The sequence below is a fragment of the Lampris incognitus genome, chromosome 15 (assembly GCF_029633865.1).
Source record: "Lampris incognitus isolate fLamInc1 chromosome 15, fLamInc1.hap2, whole genome shotgun sequence".
In the NCBI taxonomy this organism is placed as follows: domain Eukaryota; kingdom Metazoa; phylum Chordata; class Actinopteri; order Lampriformes; family Lampridae; genus Lampris; species Lampris incognitus.
Window position 1 is genome coordinate 31,191,366 of NC_079225.1, and position 17,957 is coordinate 31,209,322.

A 17,957-nucleotide genomic window follows, 5' to 3' on the forward strand; every position below is an offset into this window, starting at 1 on the left:
ATCGGCAATGTGATATTGAAAAAGTAGCATCCATCCATCCATCCATCCATTATCCAAAACACTTATTCTGCTCTCAGGGTCGCGGGGATGCTAGAGCCTATCCCAGCAGTCATTGGGCAGCAGGTGGCGAGACACTCTGGACGGGCAACAGACTGTGGCCCTTTGATATCTATAGCGCTCCCTATTGGTTGATTAAAAAAAACACTTTCAGGAAAGGTTCAGACTTAATGGATAAAAAATGTAAAATAAATACATGCATGGGGTCCGCGGTGGTGTAGCGGTCTAAGCATCGGCTTTGTGCTGATGCAGTTGCCCACTGGGGACCGGGGTTCGCAGCCCGGTCTCATCAGATCTGACTACGGCCGGACTCGAAGAAGCAGCAATAATTGGCAATGCTGTCTTCGGGAGGGGGGCGGAGTCGGCTTGTGTTCGTCACATGAATGTGTCTCTGGATGTGTCGGAAAAAGCAGTGGTTCGGCCTGGAGTCGACTCCTTCGAGAATGCCGGCCGGAGAGATGCAGTTGGTGAACGCATGCAGTACGAGGGTGGGTGTTTGAACTTAAATAGGGGATCGATTGGCCACTAAATTGGGAGAAAAATCAGAAGAAATATAAATACATAAATACATGCATGGATTAGCAGCTTGAAATATTTAGAAAAATATTTTGGGCGTTTGACCCTATATAAAAAAGCTATGTTTTTGTACTGCTGATCTGCTGCCACAAGGAGACGCCATGTAGTCTGCTGGAAGAGCATTGATTGTCATCCTTTCAGCTTTGTTTCCATCAGATTGTCAAGCGACTTTTAAAGCAAAGTCTTCTAAAGTTGAGAGAAATAAAATGCAAATTAGGTGCGTTTCCATCAGCTCTGTTTCAGTAACTAAAACCCTGATTGCAGTTTTTTACGCCGTATGTCCATACTTCAACAACCACAAGAAAGACGGACCAGTGAAGGCTGAGAAACAGTTGAGTCTCAAAGCTGCAAGTATGACGCAAACTGACCCAGAAATAAAAAACTGCTCCAAGAAATAAAAAAACGACGGGACGTTTATCGAGGCAGACTTTTGCCCTTTCCCTTTTTGGGCTCGAACCCTCTAACATGAGCTATGGAGAAATGTGTGTGTGTGTGTGTGTGTGTGTGTGTGAGATTCACCTTGTCTCTGCTCACCCTGTGTCAACTGCTCTCCTTGTGCCCACTAGGTTCAGAGGTCATTGTGGGAGTGAACAAGTACCGCCTGGAAAAGGAGGAGACGGTGGAGGTGCTGGCCATAGATAACACCCTGGTGCGCCAGAAACAGATCGATAAACTCACAAAGGTCAGTTAGCCTCATAGAAACACCTCTCCTCACCAACTACCTCTCACTTTTCCCCTGTATCAATAGGTGGAGGCAATATGGTGAACATTTTCAATCACAATTTTTTTTATATATATATAATTTTGGGTGGTGAATATTTGCATCCTGGTGTAGTCTTTTTCTTGTCTTACAGTATGATTAAAAAAAGTTTTGAAAGACATCTGAAAAGTTTTGGGTATTTAGGTCTTTGAATCTAAATACCCATTCCAGAGACTTTAGACTTCTTTTAGTTTTTTTTTTTAGTTTTTTTTGGGGGGGGGGATTTTTTCCCCCTCTTTTTCTCCCTATTTGTATCTGGCCAATTTACCCCGCTCTTCCAAGCCATCCCGGTCGCTGCTCCACCCCCTCTGCCGATCTGTGGAGGGCTGCAGACTACCACATGCCTCCTATGATACATGTGGAGTCGCTAGCTGCTTCTTTTCACCTGACAGTGAGGAGTTTCGCCGGTGGGACGTAGCGCGTTGTAGGATCACGCTATTCCCCCTAGTTCCCCCTCCCCCCGAACAGGCACCCCGACCAACCAGAGGAAGTGCTAGTGCAGTGACCAGGACACATACCCACATCCAGCTTCCCACCTGCAGACACAGCCAATTGTGTCAGTAGGGACGCCCGATTAAGCCGGAGGTAACACGGTGATTCGAACCGCCGATCCCCATGTTGGTAGGCAACGGAACAGACTGCTACACTACCCGGACACCCTTCGTTCTAGATTTCTTTATGGAAAACCACTTAAATGTGTGATAAATCAATCAGGTGGTCATAACGTGTGTTTTCCCCTTGGAAATGGGAGAAAAAACGTATAGATTTTTTTGCTGAAAGCGGTCACATGATGCATCCATTTACTTCATGTTTTTATCATGAAGGCTACAGTTCTATGATCCTACGCCCATCCCAAATATGTTACTGTTTTCCGCTCAAAAACTGATAAAAGACTCACACCACTTGCACGATGAGGTGGATAACATGTGCGTCTTATTTTCTTTGCTCCCCTCCATTTATACTGTTCAGAATTTAATCAAGTGCTATTTTTGTCCCTGTCTTCGTGCTCTGCTCTCAGAACAGGGTCTCTGTTAATATCATAGTTGTCTATATTCTCCCCTGTAGGCGAGGGAGAGCCGTGACCCAGAAAAGGCAAAGCAGTGCTTGGCTGACATTGAGGAGTGCGCCCGAACCAGGAAGGGGAACCTGCTTGCCCTGGCTGTGGAGGCCGCCCGAGCCAGGTGGGACAGTCACAGCCTCTAAAACCCCATTTGTTACAACTTGCATCCCAATTGCAGACAGCTGCCATCTCTGGACTGTGGTTTTTGTTGTTTTATCACACACATCTATTGTGTAAAAATCAAAATGGTTGTGTTATATTATCAAATGTTTTGAATAAGTATTGATCTAGACAGGTAAGCAATTCCGATATTGATTTGGAAATGTATTGCAGCTAGGAAGGGGCTAGTTTATAAAATCAACTGGTGTAGTCCTTGGTTGTAAATCAAAACCCACACTCTCTTCTTGGCCCTTGATGGCACATGATTGGCCTATCTTATTTTTAACATGTGGCTGTTCTTATCACATTTAATCTATGTCATGAGAGAGGAAAACAAGGTTTAAAGAATGAACAATATTCTCTTAAATTGGTAATTCAGCTGGAGGCTTACGTGAAAGAAATCTGGCCTTTTTTGCTAAGCTTTGTGTTCTTCACAGAGACCAACCTTTGAGCACCGCCTTATGAAATGCATCTTTCCTGTTCTGTGAAACCTGAAGCAACCCTGTAGATAACTCCCATTCTGTGATTTCAGGATGTTTAATCTTGTGATCCTTTTTTAATCTTTTGAAAATCTGTATTTTGGATTTCAAAAGTCAAATTTTAATGATATGCTATGTCCTGAGCAGTAAGTCTGTAGCTCTCTGTACACTGCTGGATAGAGCCAAGTATTCCCTTTATTCCCTTTATAATTTTCGCTACTGTCACCTATAAAAAAAAGAAAAAGGTTTAAATGTGGTATTTGATACCATATTGTATAGGGTATTAGGTTACCGGCACATGTCCACGAACTGTAAATGGTTTTGCTGCACTGGTATGCTATGACGAGCAATTGGCCTTCAACACACCTTCCAGCCACTTTCTAACTGTCATTTCCAACCTTTAAAGCCCCATGCCCCTCTTGGCACGGTGGCCCAGTGGTTAGCATCGTTGAATCACAGCAAGAAGGTCTCGGGTTCGAACCCCAGGTCGTCCCAGGTCCTTTCTATGTGGAGTTTGCATGTTCTCCCTGTGTCTGCGTGGGTTTCCTCTGGATGCTCCGGTTTCCCCCCACCATCAAAAAGATATGCATGGGGGGGGCACCCCGGTGGCTCACCTGGTAGAGTGTGTACCACATAAGGCTGAGTCCTTACCACAGCGGCCTGGGTTTGAATCCAGCCTGGTCCCTTTGCTGCATGTCATCCCCTCTCTCCCCCCTGCCTTTCCTGTTTCTCTCGCTCTTGACTATCACTATCAAATAAAGGCGGTAATTGCCAAAAAAAAAAAAGAAAAGAAAAAAGACATGCATGTTAGGGTTAATACTGCTGTCTGTGGCCCTGAGCAAGGCAATGGAAAGAAGAACTGGAGTTGCTCCCCGGGTGCTGCAGCTGCCCACTGCTCCTATACAATAGGATGCATTAAATGCAGAAGACAAATTCATTTAACTATACAATGACAAAATAAAGTGGCTTTCTTCTTCTTCTTTTCTTCTTAATGCATTTCCAGTCATTTATTAGTCCATTTCAACATGCATTGCTTTCCATGTTAGTAATCAGCCCCCCCCACAAATGACCTAGTAATTTACATGTCACTTCTCGCGTATCACATCCAGAAGTGCCAACTTTGATGGATTTGCTTCAGTTGTTATCTAATCCTCGGACTTCAGTGACAGAAGACCAAAATTCAATCAACCCCAGAAACCTCGATTACACACCATAATACATTTATCATAATATAGCCAGAAATTTGACACAGGCACAAAGAGGATGCTCCCTATAACTCCCCCAACTAACCAAGAACATGAGAATTAATTGAATCACTAGATGTTGGACATGGGCATCCGGATGGCGAGGAAGTATATTCTGTTGCCTACCAACACGGGGATCGGCGGTTCGAATCCCCGCGTTACCTCCAGCTTGGTTGGGCGTCCTTACAGACACAATTGGCCGTGTCTGTGGGTGGGAAGCTGGATGTTGGTATGTGTCCTGGTCGCTGCACTAGTGCCTTCTCTGGTTGGTCGGGGTGCCTGTTCAGGGGGGGGGCAATAGCGTGATCCTCCCACTCACCACATCCCCCTGGCGAAACTCCTCAGTGTCAGGTGGAAAGAAGTTGCTGGCGACTCCACATGTATCAGAGGAGGCATGTGGTAGTCTGTAGTCCTCCCTGGATTGGCAGAGAGGGTGGAGCAGAGATCGGGACAGCTCGGAAGAGTGGGGTAATTGGATGCAACTGGGGAGAAAAAGGGAAAAAATCAAAAAAAAAAAGAAAAGATGTTGTAACATGTGACCGCATCGTCATTAGTTCGTGTCTTTAGTTCATGAATACTTATGTGGGAACTATGTGAATTATTGTGAGCCACTGTTTTAGCTAATGTTTATTTTATGCAGCGATGACTGTCAGTATGATGATGTAACACGCTGAGGAAGCTGCTGCATGCTCCTTTCTCCAGGTGTTCAGTCGGGGAGATAACTGATGCCATGAAGGAGGTGTTTGGAGAACACAAAGCCAGCACCAGGATGGTGAGCGGCGCTTACCGAAGTGAGTTTGGGGAGCATGAAGAGATATCTCTGGCCCACAACAGGTAAAAAAAAAAAAGCATTAAGATTAAACAAATAAAGCCAATGGTACGTGAACCCTCTGTATATAAATAATCTGACCGGTTGTCCAGTTTGGTTTTTGATTTTCACTTAACGATTGGAGTCTGGCTTATCAAACGTCCAGCTCACACAGACTTGGTACTTATTCATAAATTGCTTCTGTAAATCAAATAAGAACGTCTACATCTGTACAAATTCATCTTGGGACTGTTTGAGCGGTACAGAAGATTCACTGTTAATGATAGAGTTTACATTTTGCTTTGGGGTACTGATGTATACTTATCCCGAGGTATGCGACCACAGAACACTTAACTTAATTTAGGGAAAGTTTTGGCCTGCTCAGTAGACTCTGCTGAGTACTGGCTAAACCCATTTTGATTTGAAACCCAAGTTTTATTTCTGTGATAACTCTCCAGGGTCTCAGATTTTAAGAAGCACGAGGGCAGGAATCCTCGTCTGCTGGTGGCCAAGATGGGGCAGGATGGCCATGACAGGGGCGCTAAGGTCATTGCCACGGGGTTTGCTGATCTGGGCTTCGATGTAGACATTGGACCACTTTTTCAGGTCAGTATAACTGCCTGCAGGGCATTAGCCAATGAAGGCAGTAGATTCAAAAGATTGTTTTGTAATCTTCTGCTTCCACCTCATCAAAAGTCAGTCTGCTTTCTGTGAGGTTCATTGTAAAGACAAGGCCAAGTTTATCAATATACCAAGATCAGGCATAAAGTTAAATATGATTCAATCATGTGACTCTCAAACAGTACCATTAATATTAAACGGTATTAGATGTGTCACATGACCATCAGACTGTCCAGATGTTCTAAGAGGGCACTCATTCAAAGCAAAAACAACCTGCTCATAGAAACATGGTGTAAACTGGTGTTTTGCTCTCAGACAACGACATAATCAGATAATCACTACTTTGAATTTTCTTTCTTATGAGTCCTCTTCCCTCTTAATCTGTCTTATCCATTTTATATCATCTCTACTTGGGTTGTGTGAGAGCGAGAGCAAGCATAAGCAGAGATAAGTAGAACAGAGCTCACTGTTCTGCCTATTGGCTCGCTTGCCCCTTCGGAACCACTCACATTGCACCATCCCCAGATTTCTACATTTTGTCCCCATGAGTTCTATATCATCTCTACCAGCATCATTTTATCTCATTATGTTCCCTAACATGGTCATGTATGTGTGCCGTTAAAAGATGCTTTTACTCTTTATTTCAGTTTTACATTACTGCTTAAAAGAAACTGACCACTTGATTACCCAAGATAGCAGTCAATAATAATGAGTTCTCAACTGGGGCATGTTTTCTTTTTGGGGGGGATTTTTCCCCCTTTTTCTCCCCAATTGTACCTGGCCAATCACCCTGCTGTCTGCGTCGTCCCGGTCACTGCTCCACCCCCTCTGCCGATCAGGGGAGGGCTGCAGACTACCCCATGCTTCCACCGATACATGTAGAGTCACCAGCCGCTTCCTTTCATCTGACAGTGAGGCGTTTCACCAGGGGGACGTATTGCATGGGAGGATCACGCTATTCCCCCCAGTTCCCCCTCCCTTTCGGACATGCGCCCCGAACGACCAGAGGAAGCGCTAGTGCAGCTACCGGGACACACCCACATCCGGCTTCCCATCCGCAGACATGGCCAATTGTGTCAGTAGGGATGCCCGACCAAGCTGGCGGTAACACAGGGATTCAAACTGGTGATCCCCGTGTCGATAGGAAACGGAATAGACTGCCATGCCACCCGGACGCCTCCCCCCCGGGGCATGTTTTTTGTTTTGACATTTACCTCCAGAGGTTATTTCGAAGTAGAATCTTGCTTCCCATCTTATGCAGTATATTTGCACTTTTGTTACTGAAGGAAGAGCCCTTTTGCACTTTTGTGCATCAGGCAGGCCCCTGCGGGAATGATCACACATTGTACATTTTTTTTCTCGAATTCAAAGTGTGATCACCCTCGACACACTAAGAATCCTTCCTGGTATAACCAGCAAGAGGCTCCAGCTGAGCTGCGTTTCTTCGTTTTCAGTCCAACCAAAGCCGGGTGGCAGCAAAACTGTAAAATAATCAATGAGTATCCCTAATCCATTTTAATTAGCTCAGGAACCAGGGAGCAAAATTACTCTGAGCTCATGGTAGGGAAAATTCCTGCATAGACTCACATCGAAAAATTTCCTGTGGGGCAGCCCTGGAAATTTGCCTCTAAATACAACCACATGAGTGTGAACCATCGATGAAAATGTGATAACTGTATGAATTAAGCAAATAAATTATGATTTAATGCAACGTCTTCTTTTGTTGTTACAGGATGTGTGATAATAGCATGTTATTTATGGACATGTAGACAGCCATGGCCCCAATTGTTCACTCGTTGATCATCGTGCAGCTAACTCTGCTTCATGTGCCTTCAACACATGAAGGGAATTACAATTGCCTTTTTCAACCAGAGTGATAACATAATTTCATTTCAACACACTCCTATCAGATGTTGTTCCGATTATAACCCGATGTGTGAAAAATATATTTATCACCTGTCTTGTTCCCGTGTTGTTTTCGCTGCTTAAATTTGTGAAGCTACTGAGCCTTTGAGAAGGATTTGGCTTACTGTCAGTTAAAGCATTTTCTAAGATGATGAACTTCTAATTCTCTACTATCATGGTGTACACCCTTTGAGAAAGAAAATTCTCATTTATATGTAATTTTAGTAGTCACTAATGGGGGAAAAGAGTAAATTAAATTTTAATTATAGTGAAAAAACAATTAAATATGAATGTTTCTATAATCAGAGAACTACTCAGCCTACTCTGTCTTTGACTACTCATGTCAGATTGCTGGGGGAAAAAACTCTTCTTCATGTTCTCTGCTGAAAATATAGCCCATATTACGTTTATTTGAAGCTCTATTTCAAGATTGCAGCATTAGTATTGTTCATTAAATCAAACATTGTGTTTAACTTTAGCCAGCAGGAATTTATTACATGTATAGCATCTATCATTTATCACTATATTATTACAATTAATATTGCATAATATTATATAGTATATATTAATGAGAGTATATATTAGATTATCATGGATAATCTGTTATAACTATATAATATTATATACTGAAATGTAAGATCATTATAATCTCACAGTTGAATTTTCCGCATTAGACTGAACAGGAGAGATTGTCAAGACTACATGAATTCAGCCAAATTTTGACATAATTTTGTTGTTGCTGACAAATTTCCAGCTTTGGGCCCGAATATGAACTTCGGGAGTGACGAACAGGTGTCTTTACCCCATGTAGTGTGACATAATCGAAGAACAGCGATGTGGTGTCTGGGGCGCCCCACGACACCCCAACGAAAAGTCTAGTATGTCAGATTTTTTTGTATTTTCCTGCCTAGTCTGACAACTCTTACAACGTGTTGCTTGACGTTGACCAATAGGATGACAGAGTGCTCTCTGGTGCACATATGTAAACATGGCAAAGAGAAAGAGGGATGCTGCTGCTGTCAGGTGGAATGATGAAACCGAGGAACATGTCAACACATTCATTACCTCAAGTTTTCTTTGAAGGATAGACAGCCCATGATGTCCTCTTCACTTCACCCAGGAATGAGTCCAATCTTTTTTTCTTTCTTTTTCTTTTCGGAACACCGGACCACCAGCAGCACACATAGCGGTTTGGTAGCCGTGGTTAACTTGCGCAAGCTCGTGAAAGGCAGCATATGATGATTGGTTGGGTTCATACTTGCAGTGTCGCCAGACTCCCGGCAAAGACGCGGCAAGAATTTATGGCACTGTGATTACCTAATCTGACATGGTGACCATCATGAAAGACAAAAATATCATGTAGTCTGATCCCGGCATAATGCACATAACATACTCTGACTCATAACCACTTATAGCCTTTGCCTCCTCATTCATATTCCTTCATTAGTGCATTCGGCCTAACCCTTACTGACCCCTCATCTGTATTCCATGTTGTCCATGTCCAAGCAGTCCATCAAGTGTAGGTTGCAATGTTGGTTCCCTAAAAACAAATGGCCTCATGCAAGAGCATTCCCTTATGGTTCTCTTATATTTTCAAAAAAATGTGTTCTTATGACAAGTGCTTAAGAGAAATTGATCTTGAATTCACAAAGTTTTCTTTACTGCCCTAATTTGTTCCTACACAAATGTAGGAATGAGTGTCTTCTTATGTAGGTCTTTATTCCTAACACCCAGGTCTTATTGGTTTTAACATGTCCGAGCCACCCACAGCCCCAGTGTGAGGAAGCATTATGTGTATGTGTAGCCTTGTATATAGAGATCTAAATATTATGCAGTATTTTTGTGGGCTATTTATAATAATTTAGGCCAAAATCTATATTTCTATGTTCTTCAATATTTAAAACTAGTCTTAGTTGGTAGACTAGTGATTTATACACTTTCACTCATTGAAAGACATGGTGGACTGTTGTGCGTGTTCACAGTCAGCAGGTCTGCACACTCTTGAATCTTGATCCTACCAACTGAGAATCCAAAATTATAGAAATGAGTGAACGCCACGTGACTTTTTTTTAACCACTCTTGTGCACCTTTTATAAACATGCAACATGTTGTAGTGTATGCCGTGTCAGGACTAGGGCTATTAATGTTTCATATCATAAGGCCTTATCAAAAAGCCATTTGTTATTGTCCTCAATGCGAGCCGAGATCAATCAATCGATCAATCAAGTTGCATTTTTATTGCGCTTTTCTAGCTGCAACAGCCACTCAAAGTGCTTTACAATTAATTAATTCACACACAGGCTTATACTGTCTCATAAAGAATTTACTTGACTCACTGGATTATTTTGCTCCTTATTTGTTGAGCACTTTCCCTACCGTTGAGTGTTTCTTTTAACAAAGTTAAAATAACTTTTAACAAAGTTTTATATATATATATATATATATATATATATATATATACACACACACACACACACACACACACACACACACACACTATATGTACAAAAGTATTGGGACACCTGGCCATTACACCTACAGGAGCTTTTATGACATCCCCTTCTAAATCCATAGGCATTAATATGGAGTTGGTCCTCCCTTTGCAGCTATAACAGCTTCCACCCTTCTGGGAAGGCTTTCCACAAGATTTTGGAGTGTCTGTAGGAATTTTTGCCCATTTATGCAGAAGAGCATTTGTGAGGTCAGGCACTCACGTTGGATGAGAAGACCTGGCTCGCAGTCTCCATTCTCATTCATCCCAAAGGTGTTCGATGGGGCCAGTCAAGTTCTTCCACACCAAACTCACCCAACCATGTCTTAATGGACCTTGCTTTGTGCACTGGGGCACAGTCATGCTGGAACAGAAAAGGGCCCTCCCCAAACTATTCCCACAAAGTTGGAAGCATAGAATTGTCCAAAATGTCTTGGTATGCTGAAGCATTAAGATTTCCCTTCACTGGAACTAAGGGGCCTAGCCCAACCCCTGAAAAATAACCCCATACCGTTATCCCACCTCCACCAAACTGTACAGTTGGCACAATTGTGATCATTACAAAAGTGATCGTTAAGACCCACAGTCCCTCTGAGTTCGCTTGTTAAAGACTTACCAAATTGTGCAATCAATTGAATAGCATTGTGTAATTTTCAGTACAATCAATACTTCAGCACTTAAATTCAAACAAGCCATCAGTTTAATGTGTGGGCTTTCTAGTTGTCGCCATCAATGAGCCAAGTGAGAATGTGCTTCTTCCCCATTATTTACAGCACACTGGGCCTCATTCACAAACATGGTTTAAGCACAGATCTGGGATTCATCAATATTTTCTTACCTGAATTTGTTCTTACCCTGCAAACAAATTTAGAACTGCCTCAGATCATGTGTCCGCACAAATTGTCTTAGAAAGTATAAACACACACCTTTTAACTAAATGCATAGCAAATTAAAACCACATTCATTTAAAAAAAAGGATTTTATAGACTACTATGAGACCAGCAATTTATTAATACATTGGCCACATTTATTTAATAACCATCAAATTGACATATTTTCATGCTCATCAATTACTATCATAATTAAGATATTCAACTATAAAAACTGAGTGTCCCCAGTCCTAGCTTACAATGGAGTATATGAGAATTTCCATATTGAAATGTAAGTTTTAATTTTAATTGTGTTTATTGACTTGGCCTATAACGATCAGCTGCTCCCACTAATTTCTAGTGCCATCAGTTTGTGCATATGTAGCCAGTGTGCAGCTGGTTAATTGCATGTTTAAAGGCAGCGGGGTACATAAAGGATTCTGATTCACCTCCAAGTGTTAAGGTGGCAAATCTGGTCTTGCTGGAAGATATTGCAGCCCAAGCCTGTTTTTTTTTTAACCCATTGTCACTCCAGAGGAAACACCGCAGAAAAGTGCATTTTCTGGCTTCTACCTCCGACTTTCAATTTCTTCACTGGTGAAATTATTTTTTTTTGTCTTTAGGGGCCATGCTTCTCTCTCTCTCTCTCTCTCTTTTTTTTGGGATTTTCTCTCCTTTTTCTCCCCAATTGTATGCAGCCAATTACCCTACTCTCCCGAGCCGTCCCGGTTGCTGTTCCACCCCCTCTGCCGATCCGGGGAGGGCTGTAGACTACCACATGCCTCCTCCGATACATGTGGAGTCACCAGCTGCTTCTTTTCACCTGACAGTGAGGAGTTTCACCAGGGGGACATAGTGCATGGGAGCATCATGCTATTTCCCCCAGTTCCCCCTCTCCACTGAACAGGCGCCCCAACCGACCAGAGGAGGTGTTAGTGCAGCGACCAGGACACATACCCACACCCAGCTTCCCACCCGCAGACAGCCAATTGTGTCTGTAGGGACGCCCTACCAAGCTGGAGGCAACATGGGGATTCGAACTGGTGATCCCTGTGTCGGTAGGCGACGGGATAGACCACAACGCTACCCGGACGCTCCTAAAGCCATGCTTCTCTCTTGAATGCTTCCAACCCTTCCAACAACTTCACTGCTTTCTCCATGATACACGTCAAATGCAAATATATTCCCCTGTATAGAGAAACGGGGGCGTGGCAGTATGCTAATTGCAACTAGCATGCATGCGCCCGTCAATTTAGAATGATTATGATTCACCAACATACGCATGGTGGTAAGAACAAAATTGACCGGTGCACACATGTCATGAATCCGACGGTAATTTTCCATGCGCACATATTTTGTACGCAAAGAACATTTCTACGCACATATTGGTGAATGGGGCCCATTGGTTTTATGGTATGAAGAGTTCTATATAATATAAATAAATATTATTATTGACATTATGAGGAATGGGACTGAAACTAGGGAGGTCACAGTGATGTCTAAGATTAAAATAAAAGAAAGAAGGAAAGAAGGAAAGGTAAAAATGTATGAGCAATGCCACATTGAGCAACAATAGTCAGTTTGAGATGTTTTTATTTCTGCCCTGAGGACATTTTTCCCCTCTCATGCTTCTTTAACAGTGTTGTCAAGTCTGCTTTTTAGCATTAACTGAAAGTTATTTCAACCATAAGAGTTGAATGAGACTGTTGGTTGGCTCAGGGTTACACATACGGTTTTGAAACTGTACCTTATGCCTCAAACCACTGATCTTTTTTTCCCCACTCGTACCAAATTGTGCCAATAAACATAATTTGTCTCACTTTATCAAAGTCAGTCTTCAACAAGTGAATTACTTTAATCTTATTATTGTCATTTTGTTGGTCTTGCTTACGAAGTGTGGCCTTGAGAAAAGTGTTTTCCATGAGAAATCCTTTTCACCCAGCACATGTCCTTGACACTCTCATGAACCACATCTAAAAAAACATGTTGCTTAAAAAGGCTAAAAAAAAAATCTGTCTGGTCTTTCAGAAGATCACCAACAGCATGTGAAAGATGGGTTGAATTTAATTCAAATTTAATTCACGTCATCGATCCGTTTACACCTCTGACTCTTTAGTTTTAGCCAACGATGAAGAGAACAGCTACTACTACTTTCGGTGGCTCCAACTAAACACTCATTTTTAGCTCATCTCCAACCACTTGCATTTTGAAAAAAAAAATTCAATGCATCTGAAATGCAATATGAGGTTTCAGTGGGTCTCATATTGCAGTGATTCTCACTCAGAGGGGCTGTGTGATACGTCTGTTCTGTTTATTTATTTATTTATATTTATCTTCGGGTCAATCAGTTTTGCCACCCTAGGGAAAGACCAGTGTGCTTTCAGCTCTGGCTTGGTCGGGCGTCCCCACAGACACAATTGGCCGTGTCTGCAGGTGGGAAGCCGGATGTGGGTATGTGTCCTGGTTGCTGCACTAGTGCCCCCTCTGGTCGGTCGGGGCGCCTGTTCGGGGGGAAGGGGGAACTGAGAGGAATAGCGTGATCCTCCCATGCGGTACGTCCCCCTGGCGAAACTCCTCACTGTCAGGTGAAAAGAAGCGGCTGGCGACTCCACATGTATCGGAGGAGACATGTGGTAGTCTGCAGCCCTCCCCGGATCAGCAGAGGGCGTGGAGCAGCGACCGGGGCAGCTCGGAAGAGTGGGGTAATTGACCAAATACATTTGGCGAGAAAAAGAGGAGGGGGGACCTTCACATTACTTTCACATGTAGCCTGTAGCTGAGATGTTTCTATGTTTTCCTCCTCTGGCTCTTGAACGGGCAGACTCCCCTGGAGGTGGCACAGCAGGCGGTAGATGCAGATGTACACTGTGTCGGGGTCAGCACACTGGCAGCAGGACACAAAACCCTGGTGCCTGAGCTCATCAAGGAGCTGAGGAACCTCAACAGGCCGGACATCCTTGTCATCTGCGGAGGTGTCATCCCACCACAGGTAACCTCTGACCCTTGTAAATGTCAAATATCTGACTGCTCAGGGTGCACCCCCTTCTCCAGTTCCCCAACAACCCGCTTGGTTTTGCGTCCTTTCCATAGTCTCTTTTTATTTCTCTCTTTCTAATCACATCTACACAACTCCCCCATGTGCCATTCATTTTTGTAGGGCTATAAACTGGGGTTTTTTTCCCCCACGTAATTTGTAGTTTACCAGAAGGTCAACAATGGTTGCTGGGTTCATGGGGTATCAAACTAGGGTGGAAACTCAAGTGTGTCAAACCTGTGAGACAGAAACACAGTTGGTAGATTAGGCCGCAACGGTCTGTTTGTTGAAAAAAGGACATTTAAATACACAAGAGATGAAACCATTTAAAGCAGAGAATAAAATTAGACATCTCTTGTTGGGAAGCGCGCTATGTGGGTTCACATCTTACAGCTTCAGCTCTGTCCCAGTCTCCAGTGTGTCTTTGTTAGCATGTGGAGCCAATTTATCTGCCCTGAGTTAATTAGACTAACTCAGGATGGGTGGTCTACACCCAACTCCAACACAAAAAGCACTTACATTGTTGTTTTTTTATTGATTAAAACAGTGCACACTTCAAGGAAATGTCACACATTAATATAGCCAGGACTCTTATCTCCAATGTGATAGTGAATCAGTTAATCACACAAAGATTATTCACTTGGGAGTTAGTTACAGCAAGAGAATGAAGTGCATGAAATCAAATCCAATCAAATACATTTTATTTGTATAGCCCAATATCACAAATTACAAATTTGCCTCAATGGGCTTAACAGCAACACAACATCCTGCCCTTAGACCCTCTCAGATAAGGAACAACTCCCTAAAAAAAAACCTTTAACAGGAAGAAAACATAGTAAGAAACCTCAGGGAGAGCAACAGAGCAGGGCTCTCTCTCCCAAGATGGACAACGTGCAATGGATGTTGTGTTTACACAATACAGCACTGAAAGAGGATAACACAATTATGATGGGCTTATAACATTTATGAAGAATATGATGCACAGGATGCCAAGCAGTGTCCAGACGCCAGTGGAACAGACCAGGACCCAAGCCACGCGACCAGCATCACCATGTAAAAAAAAAATTATATGGATTTATAAAAAGAAAATGTGAGGAGGGGAATGGCAGGCAGCGTCCAAGTGGCGACCACCATCACCATGGAGACCTGGGAGGAGGACCGACTGCACGTGCACACAAGGGAGACTCACGTGACACCATTCACACACAGAAAAAGAGAAAGGATAAGACGTCATTCAGAGAGAGAAAAGACATGTGAGAGAAGAGAACAGTTTGCAATAATCATTTGTCATAATTAATTAAGTCATCAATTAGTCATAATCTTTTTGCTATAATCTCGTCGGCAGAACAGTGGTTGGTAAATTCATTGAGGCAGAAACCGACCCGCCATGCAGTACAGGTTGTGAAACACTCAACTTAAAGGCAACTAATTGTAAGCTAAGGCAAAAAGATGAGTTTTAAGTTTGGATGTAAAGGACTCAACAGACTCTGATTGTCTGATGGCAGCAGGCAGGTTAGAATGGGGCCCGATAGGAAAAGGCCCTGCCACCGGCTGACTTCTTTTTAACTTTGGGCACACACAGGAGTCCTGTATTTTGAGAGCGAAGAGCTCGAGATGGACTGTACGGTTTAAGGAGATCAGACAGGTAAAATGGGGCAAGCCCATTTAGGATTTTATAAGTCAGCAGAAGCACCTTGAAGTCTGACCTAACATGGATAGGAAGCTTATTGCTGTGATATAGGAAAGATATACACTTATATTTATAGCACCATTGACTATTTAGCAAGCTTCTTTGCGCGCACGCATACACACACACACACTCATGTGTATCAAACTGAACAACAAATACACGAGTCTGTGAGTCACCTGCTTTGTGTCTGAGAACACAGTGAATTCTGAATTAAAGCTTTTTATGGCTGTATTCAAGCTTTTAATCACTGCAATGGCAAATGGCCACAAACATGCTGGTCCTTCATGAGTGCGGCAAACATCACCCATTTAATCAAGCAGCAGGATGCATTAAGAAAATCATCACAAATAGCGCTGGAAGGACACTAGTGTTAAGTCTTGGAAGACACCTGCCTTAATAGAGGAGTTTTCCCGCCCTTACCTAGGGTGCCGGGGTGGGTGCATTGTTCTTCCGGTCTAAACATCCGTAGCCGGATGTAAACATGCAAGCCTAGATCTGCGATATCTTCAACAACATTAAACATTAAAAATGGACATTAGAAAATCAAAAAATGGTTCAGGGGCATATTGTGCGGTGCGTGGCTGTACTAATACACAAAAACGCCTGAATGAGTGGTTGGATAGAGAGTGTGTTGCCCATTGACCTTCCACAAAACGGCAATGTCCCTGCATTCCATCGTTTTCCTTCCACAGAAAACCAACAGCAAATTTCGAATCACGGATGTGGTTGAAGGCTTTGAATTTGAAGAAACCACCGAAAAACGTCTTTGTTTGTTCCCATCACTTCATTGCCAAAAAGCCAACCAAAGACAACCCTTTTCCTGAACTGTGGTAATTAGGTAGCTACTCGTTACACCGGAAAACAAAAGCATAGGGTGGCCTGAATGCGGAAATGGACCGGAAGTGCCGCGTAAACTTGTCTATAGTAGCAGAAAATCCCACAATACAGTACACAACTCGTTAAAAAGATAAATAATTTCCGACTGCAAACAGACCTGTAGACTTTCATGTATCTCCCTCAGACAGCTGCTATGTGTCATAATTCACTTGGCTGCCAAAATCCTGCATTCTAGAATTTATTAAGAGTTATTTCAACTATAACGGGTAAATAAGACCGTCACCACCTTGAAGGTTATAGAAACAGCCTCATGTACATAAGGTTGCAGGTCAACGTTCCTTGTTAATGATTTTAGTCTTTTGTATTGGCAAATCTTAGTAATGAGAGCCTGTTATCCGACAGTGCTGGGTTTGCTAATGACACGTCTGGGACACTTATTGTCTCAGGGAAGATACTAGTGGCTTCAAAAAGACTAAAAGCAGCTTAGTGCGGCTATGCATTGCCAGCTGCATACCTTTGATCTAAAGCTAATGCATTATTGTATTTAATTATATCGTAGAGAAATGTGAGGTGCTGAACATAGAGGGGAGATAGGGATGAGAAGTGAAGGCCTTGTTGTAGTGTATTCACTTGCACTCTCAGCAAGGGTGTGTAAAGTCTTTTTTTTGATTGGTTAATTACTGCTTCATAATCATAACATCAAAGTCCTTTTTTTTGCCAGCCATATAAGTGGTATCATGTGTTCACAGAGCAGAATAGGGTCATTAGCCTGCGGCTGCTTGACATTCCCCTATAGATTAGCTTTGCACGTTGTGCTGTGTGAATAGTAAGGTTATTAAAATGTTTTGCAGATTAATTGTGAAGATGCCGAATGTGCCTCTGCAATGGCAGACCCATTGCAGTGTGAACAAGGTTAGGTTAAGATAAAAAATGAGGAGAGACACAAATGTGGGTCACCGTTAAGTCACTTAGTCCTCAGAGGTCATTGGAGCATTCGGATTAACGGAAACTGAGCAATGGAAATTATCTAACGGCAGTGGCTTCATTACAGCATTCCTCAACCGCGGCTTGTCTTTCTGCTAACAATGTCTGCTCATTTCACCCATAGAAGGAAGCAACGGGAGATAATTGAAGCATATGAAAACCCGATATGTGCACTCGGGGTGAGATAGAGCTTGGCAACGGTGAAAGCTTTTTCCTTTACCATTTACAATTACTATGTGTAACGTGGAGTTGAGGAGGGGAGAAAGTGCATATGAGATTGAGAGAAAGAGATGTACTCGGTTTTGCAAGGCTGCTGTTTTTTTTGTTCTTGATATTTGCTTCTGTGTAGTCCATTATCTAATTAGTGTAGTCCATTGCATAAT

General features: G+C 42.8%; 1 protein-coding gene across 1 annotated transcript in view; it reads left to right on the forward strand.

Annotated features, from left to right (window-relative positions):
* mmut (methylmalonyl CoA mutase) overlaps window positions 1–17,957 on the forward strand; it is a 42,621-nt gene that overhangs the window by 21,567 nt on the left and 3,097 nt on the right. The window contains exons 8-12 of the mRNA XM_056294720.1: window positions 1,200–1,315; window positions 2,459–2,574; window positions 5,038–5,169; window positions 5,602–5,749; window positions 13,851–14,018. Of these exons, the coding sequence (XP_056150695.1) occupies window positions 1,200–1,315; window positions 2,459–2,574; window positions 5,038–5,169; window positions 5,602–5,749; window positions 13,851–14,018 (680 nt within the window). The remainder of the gene's footprint in view (window positions 1–1,199; window positions 1,316–2,458; window positions 2,575–5,037; window positions 5,170–5,601; window positions 5,750–13,850; window positions 14,019–17,957) is intronic.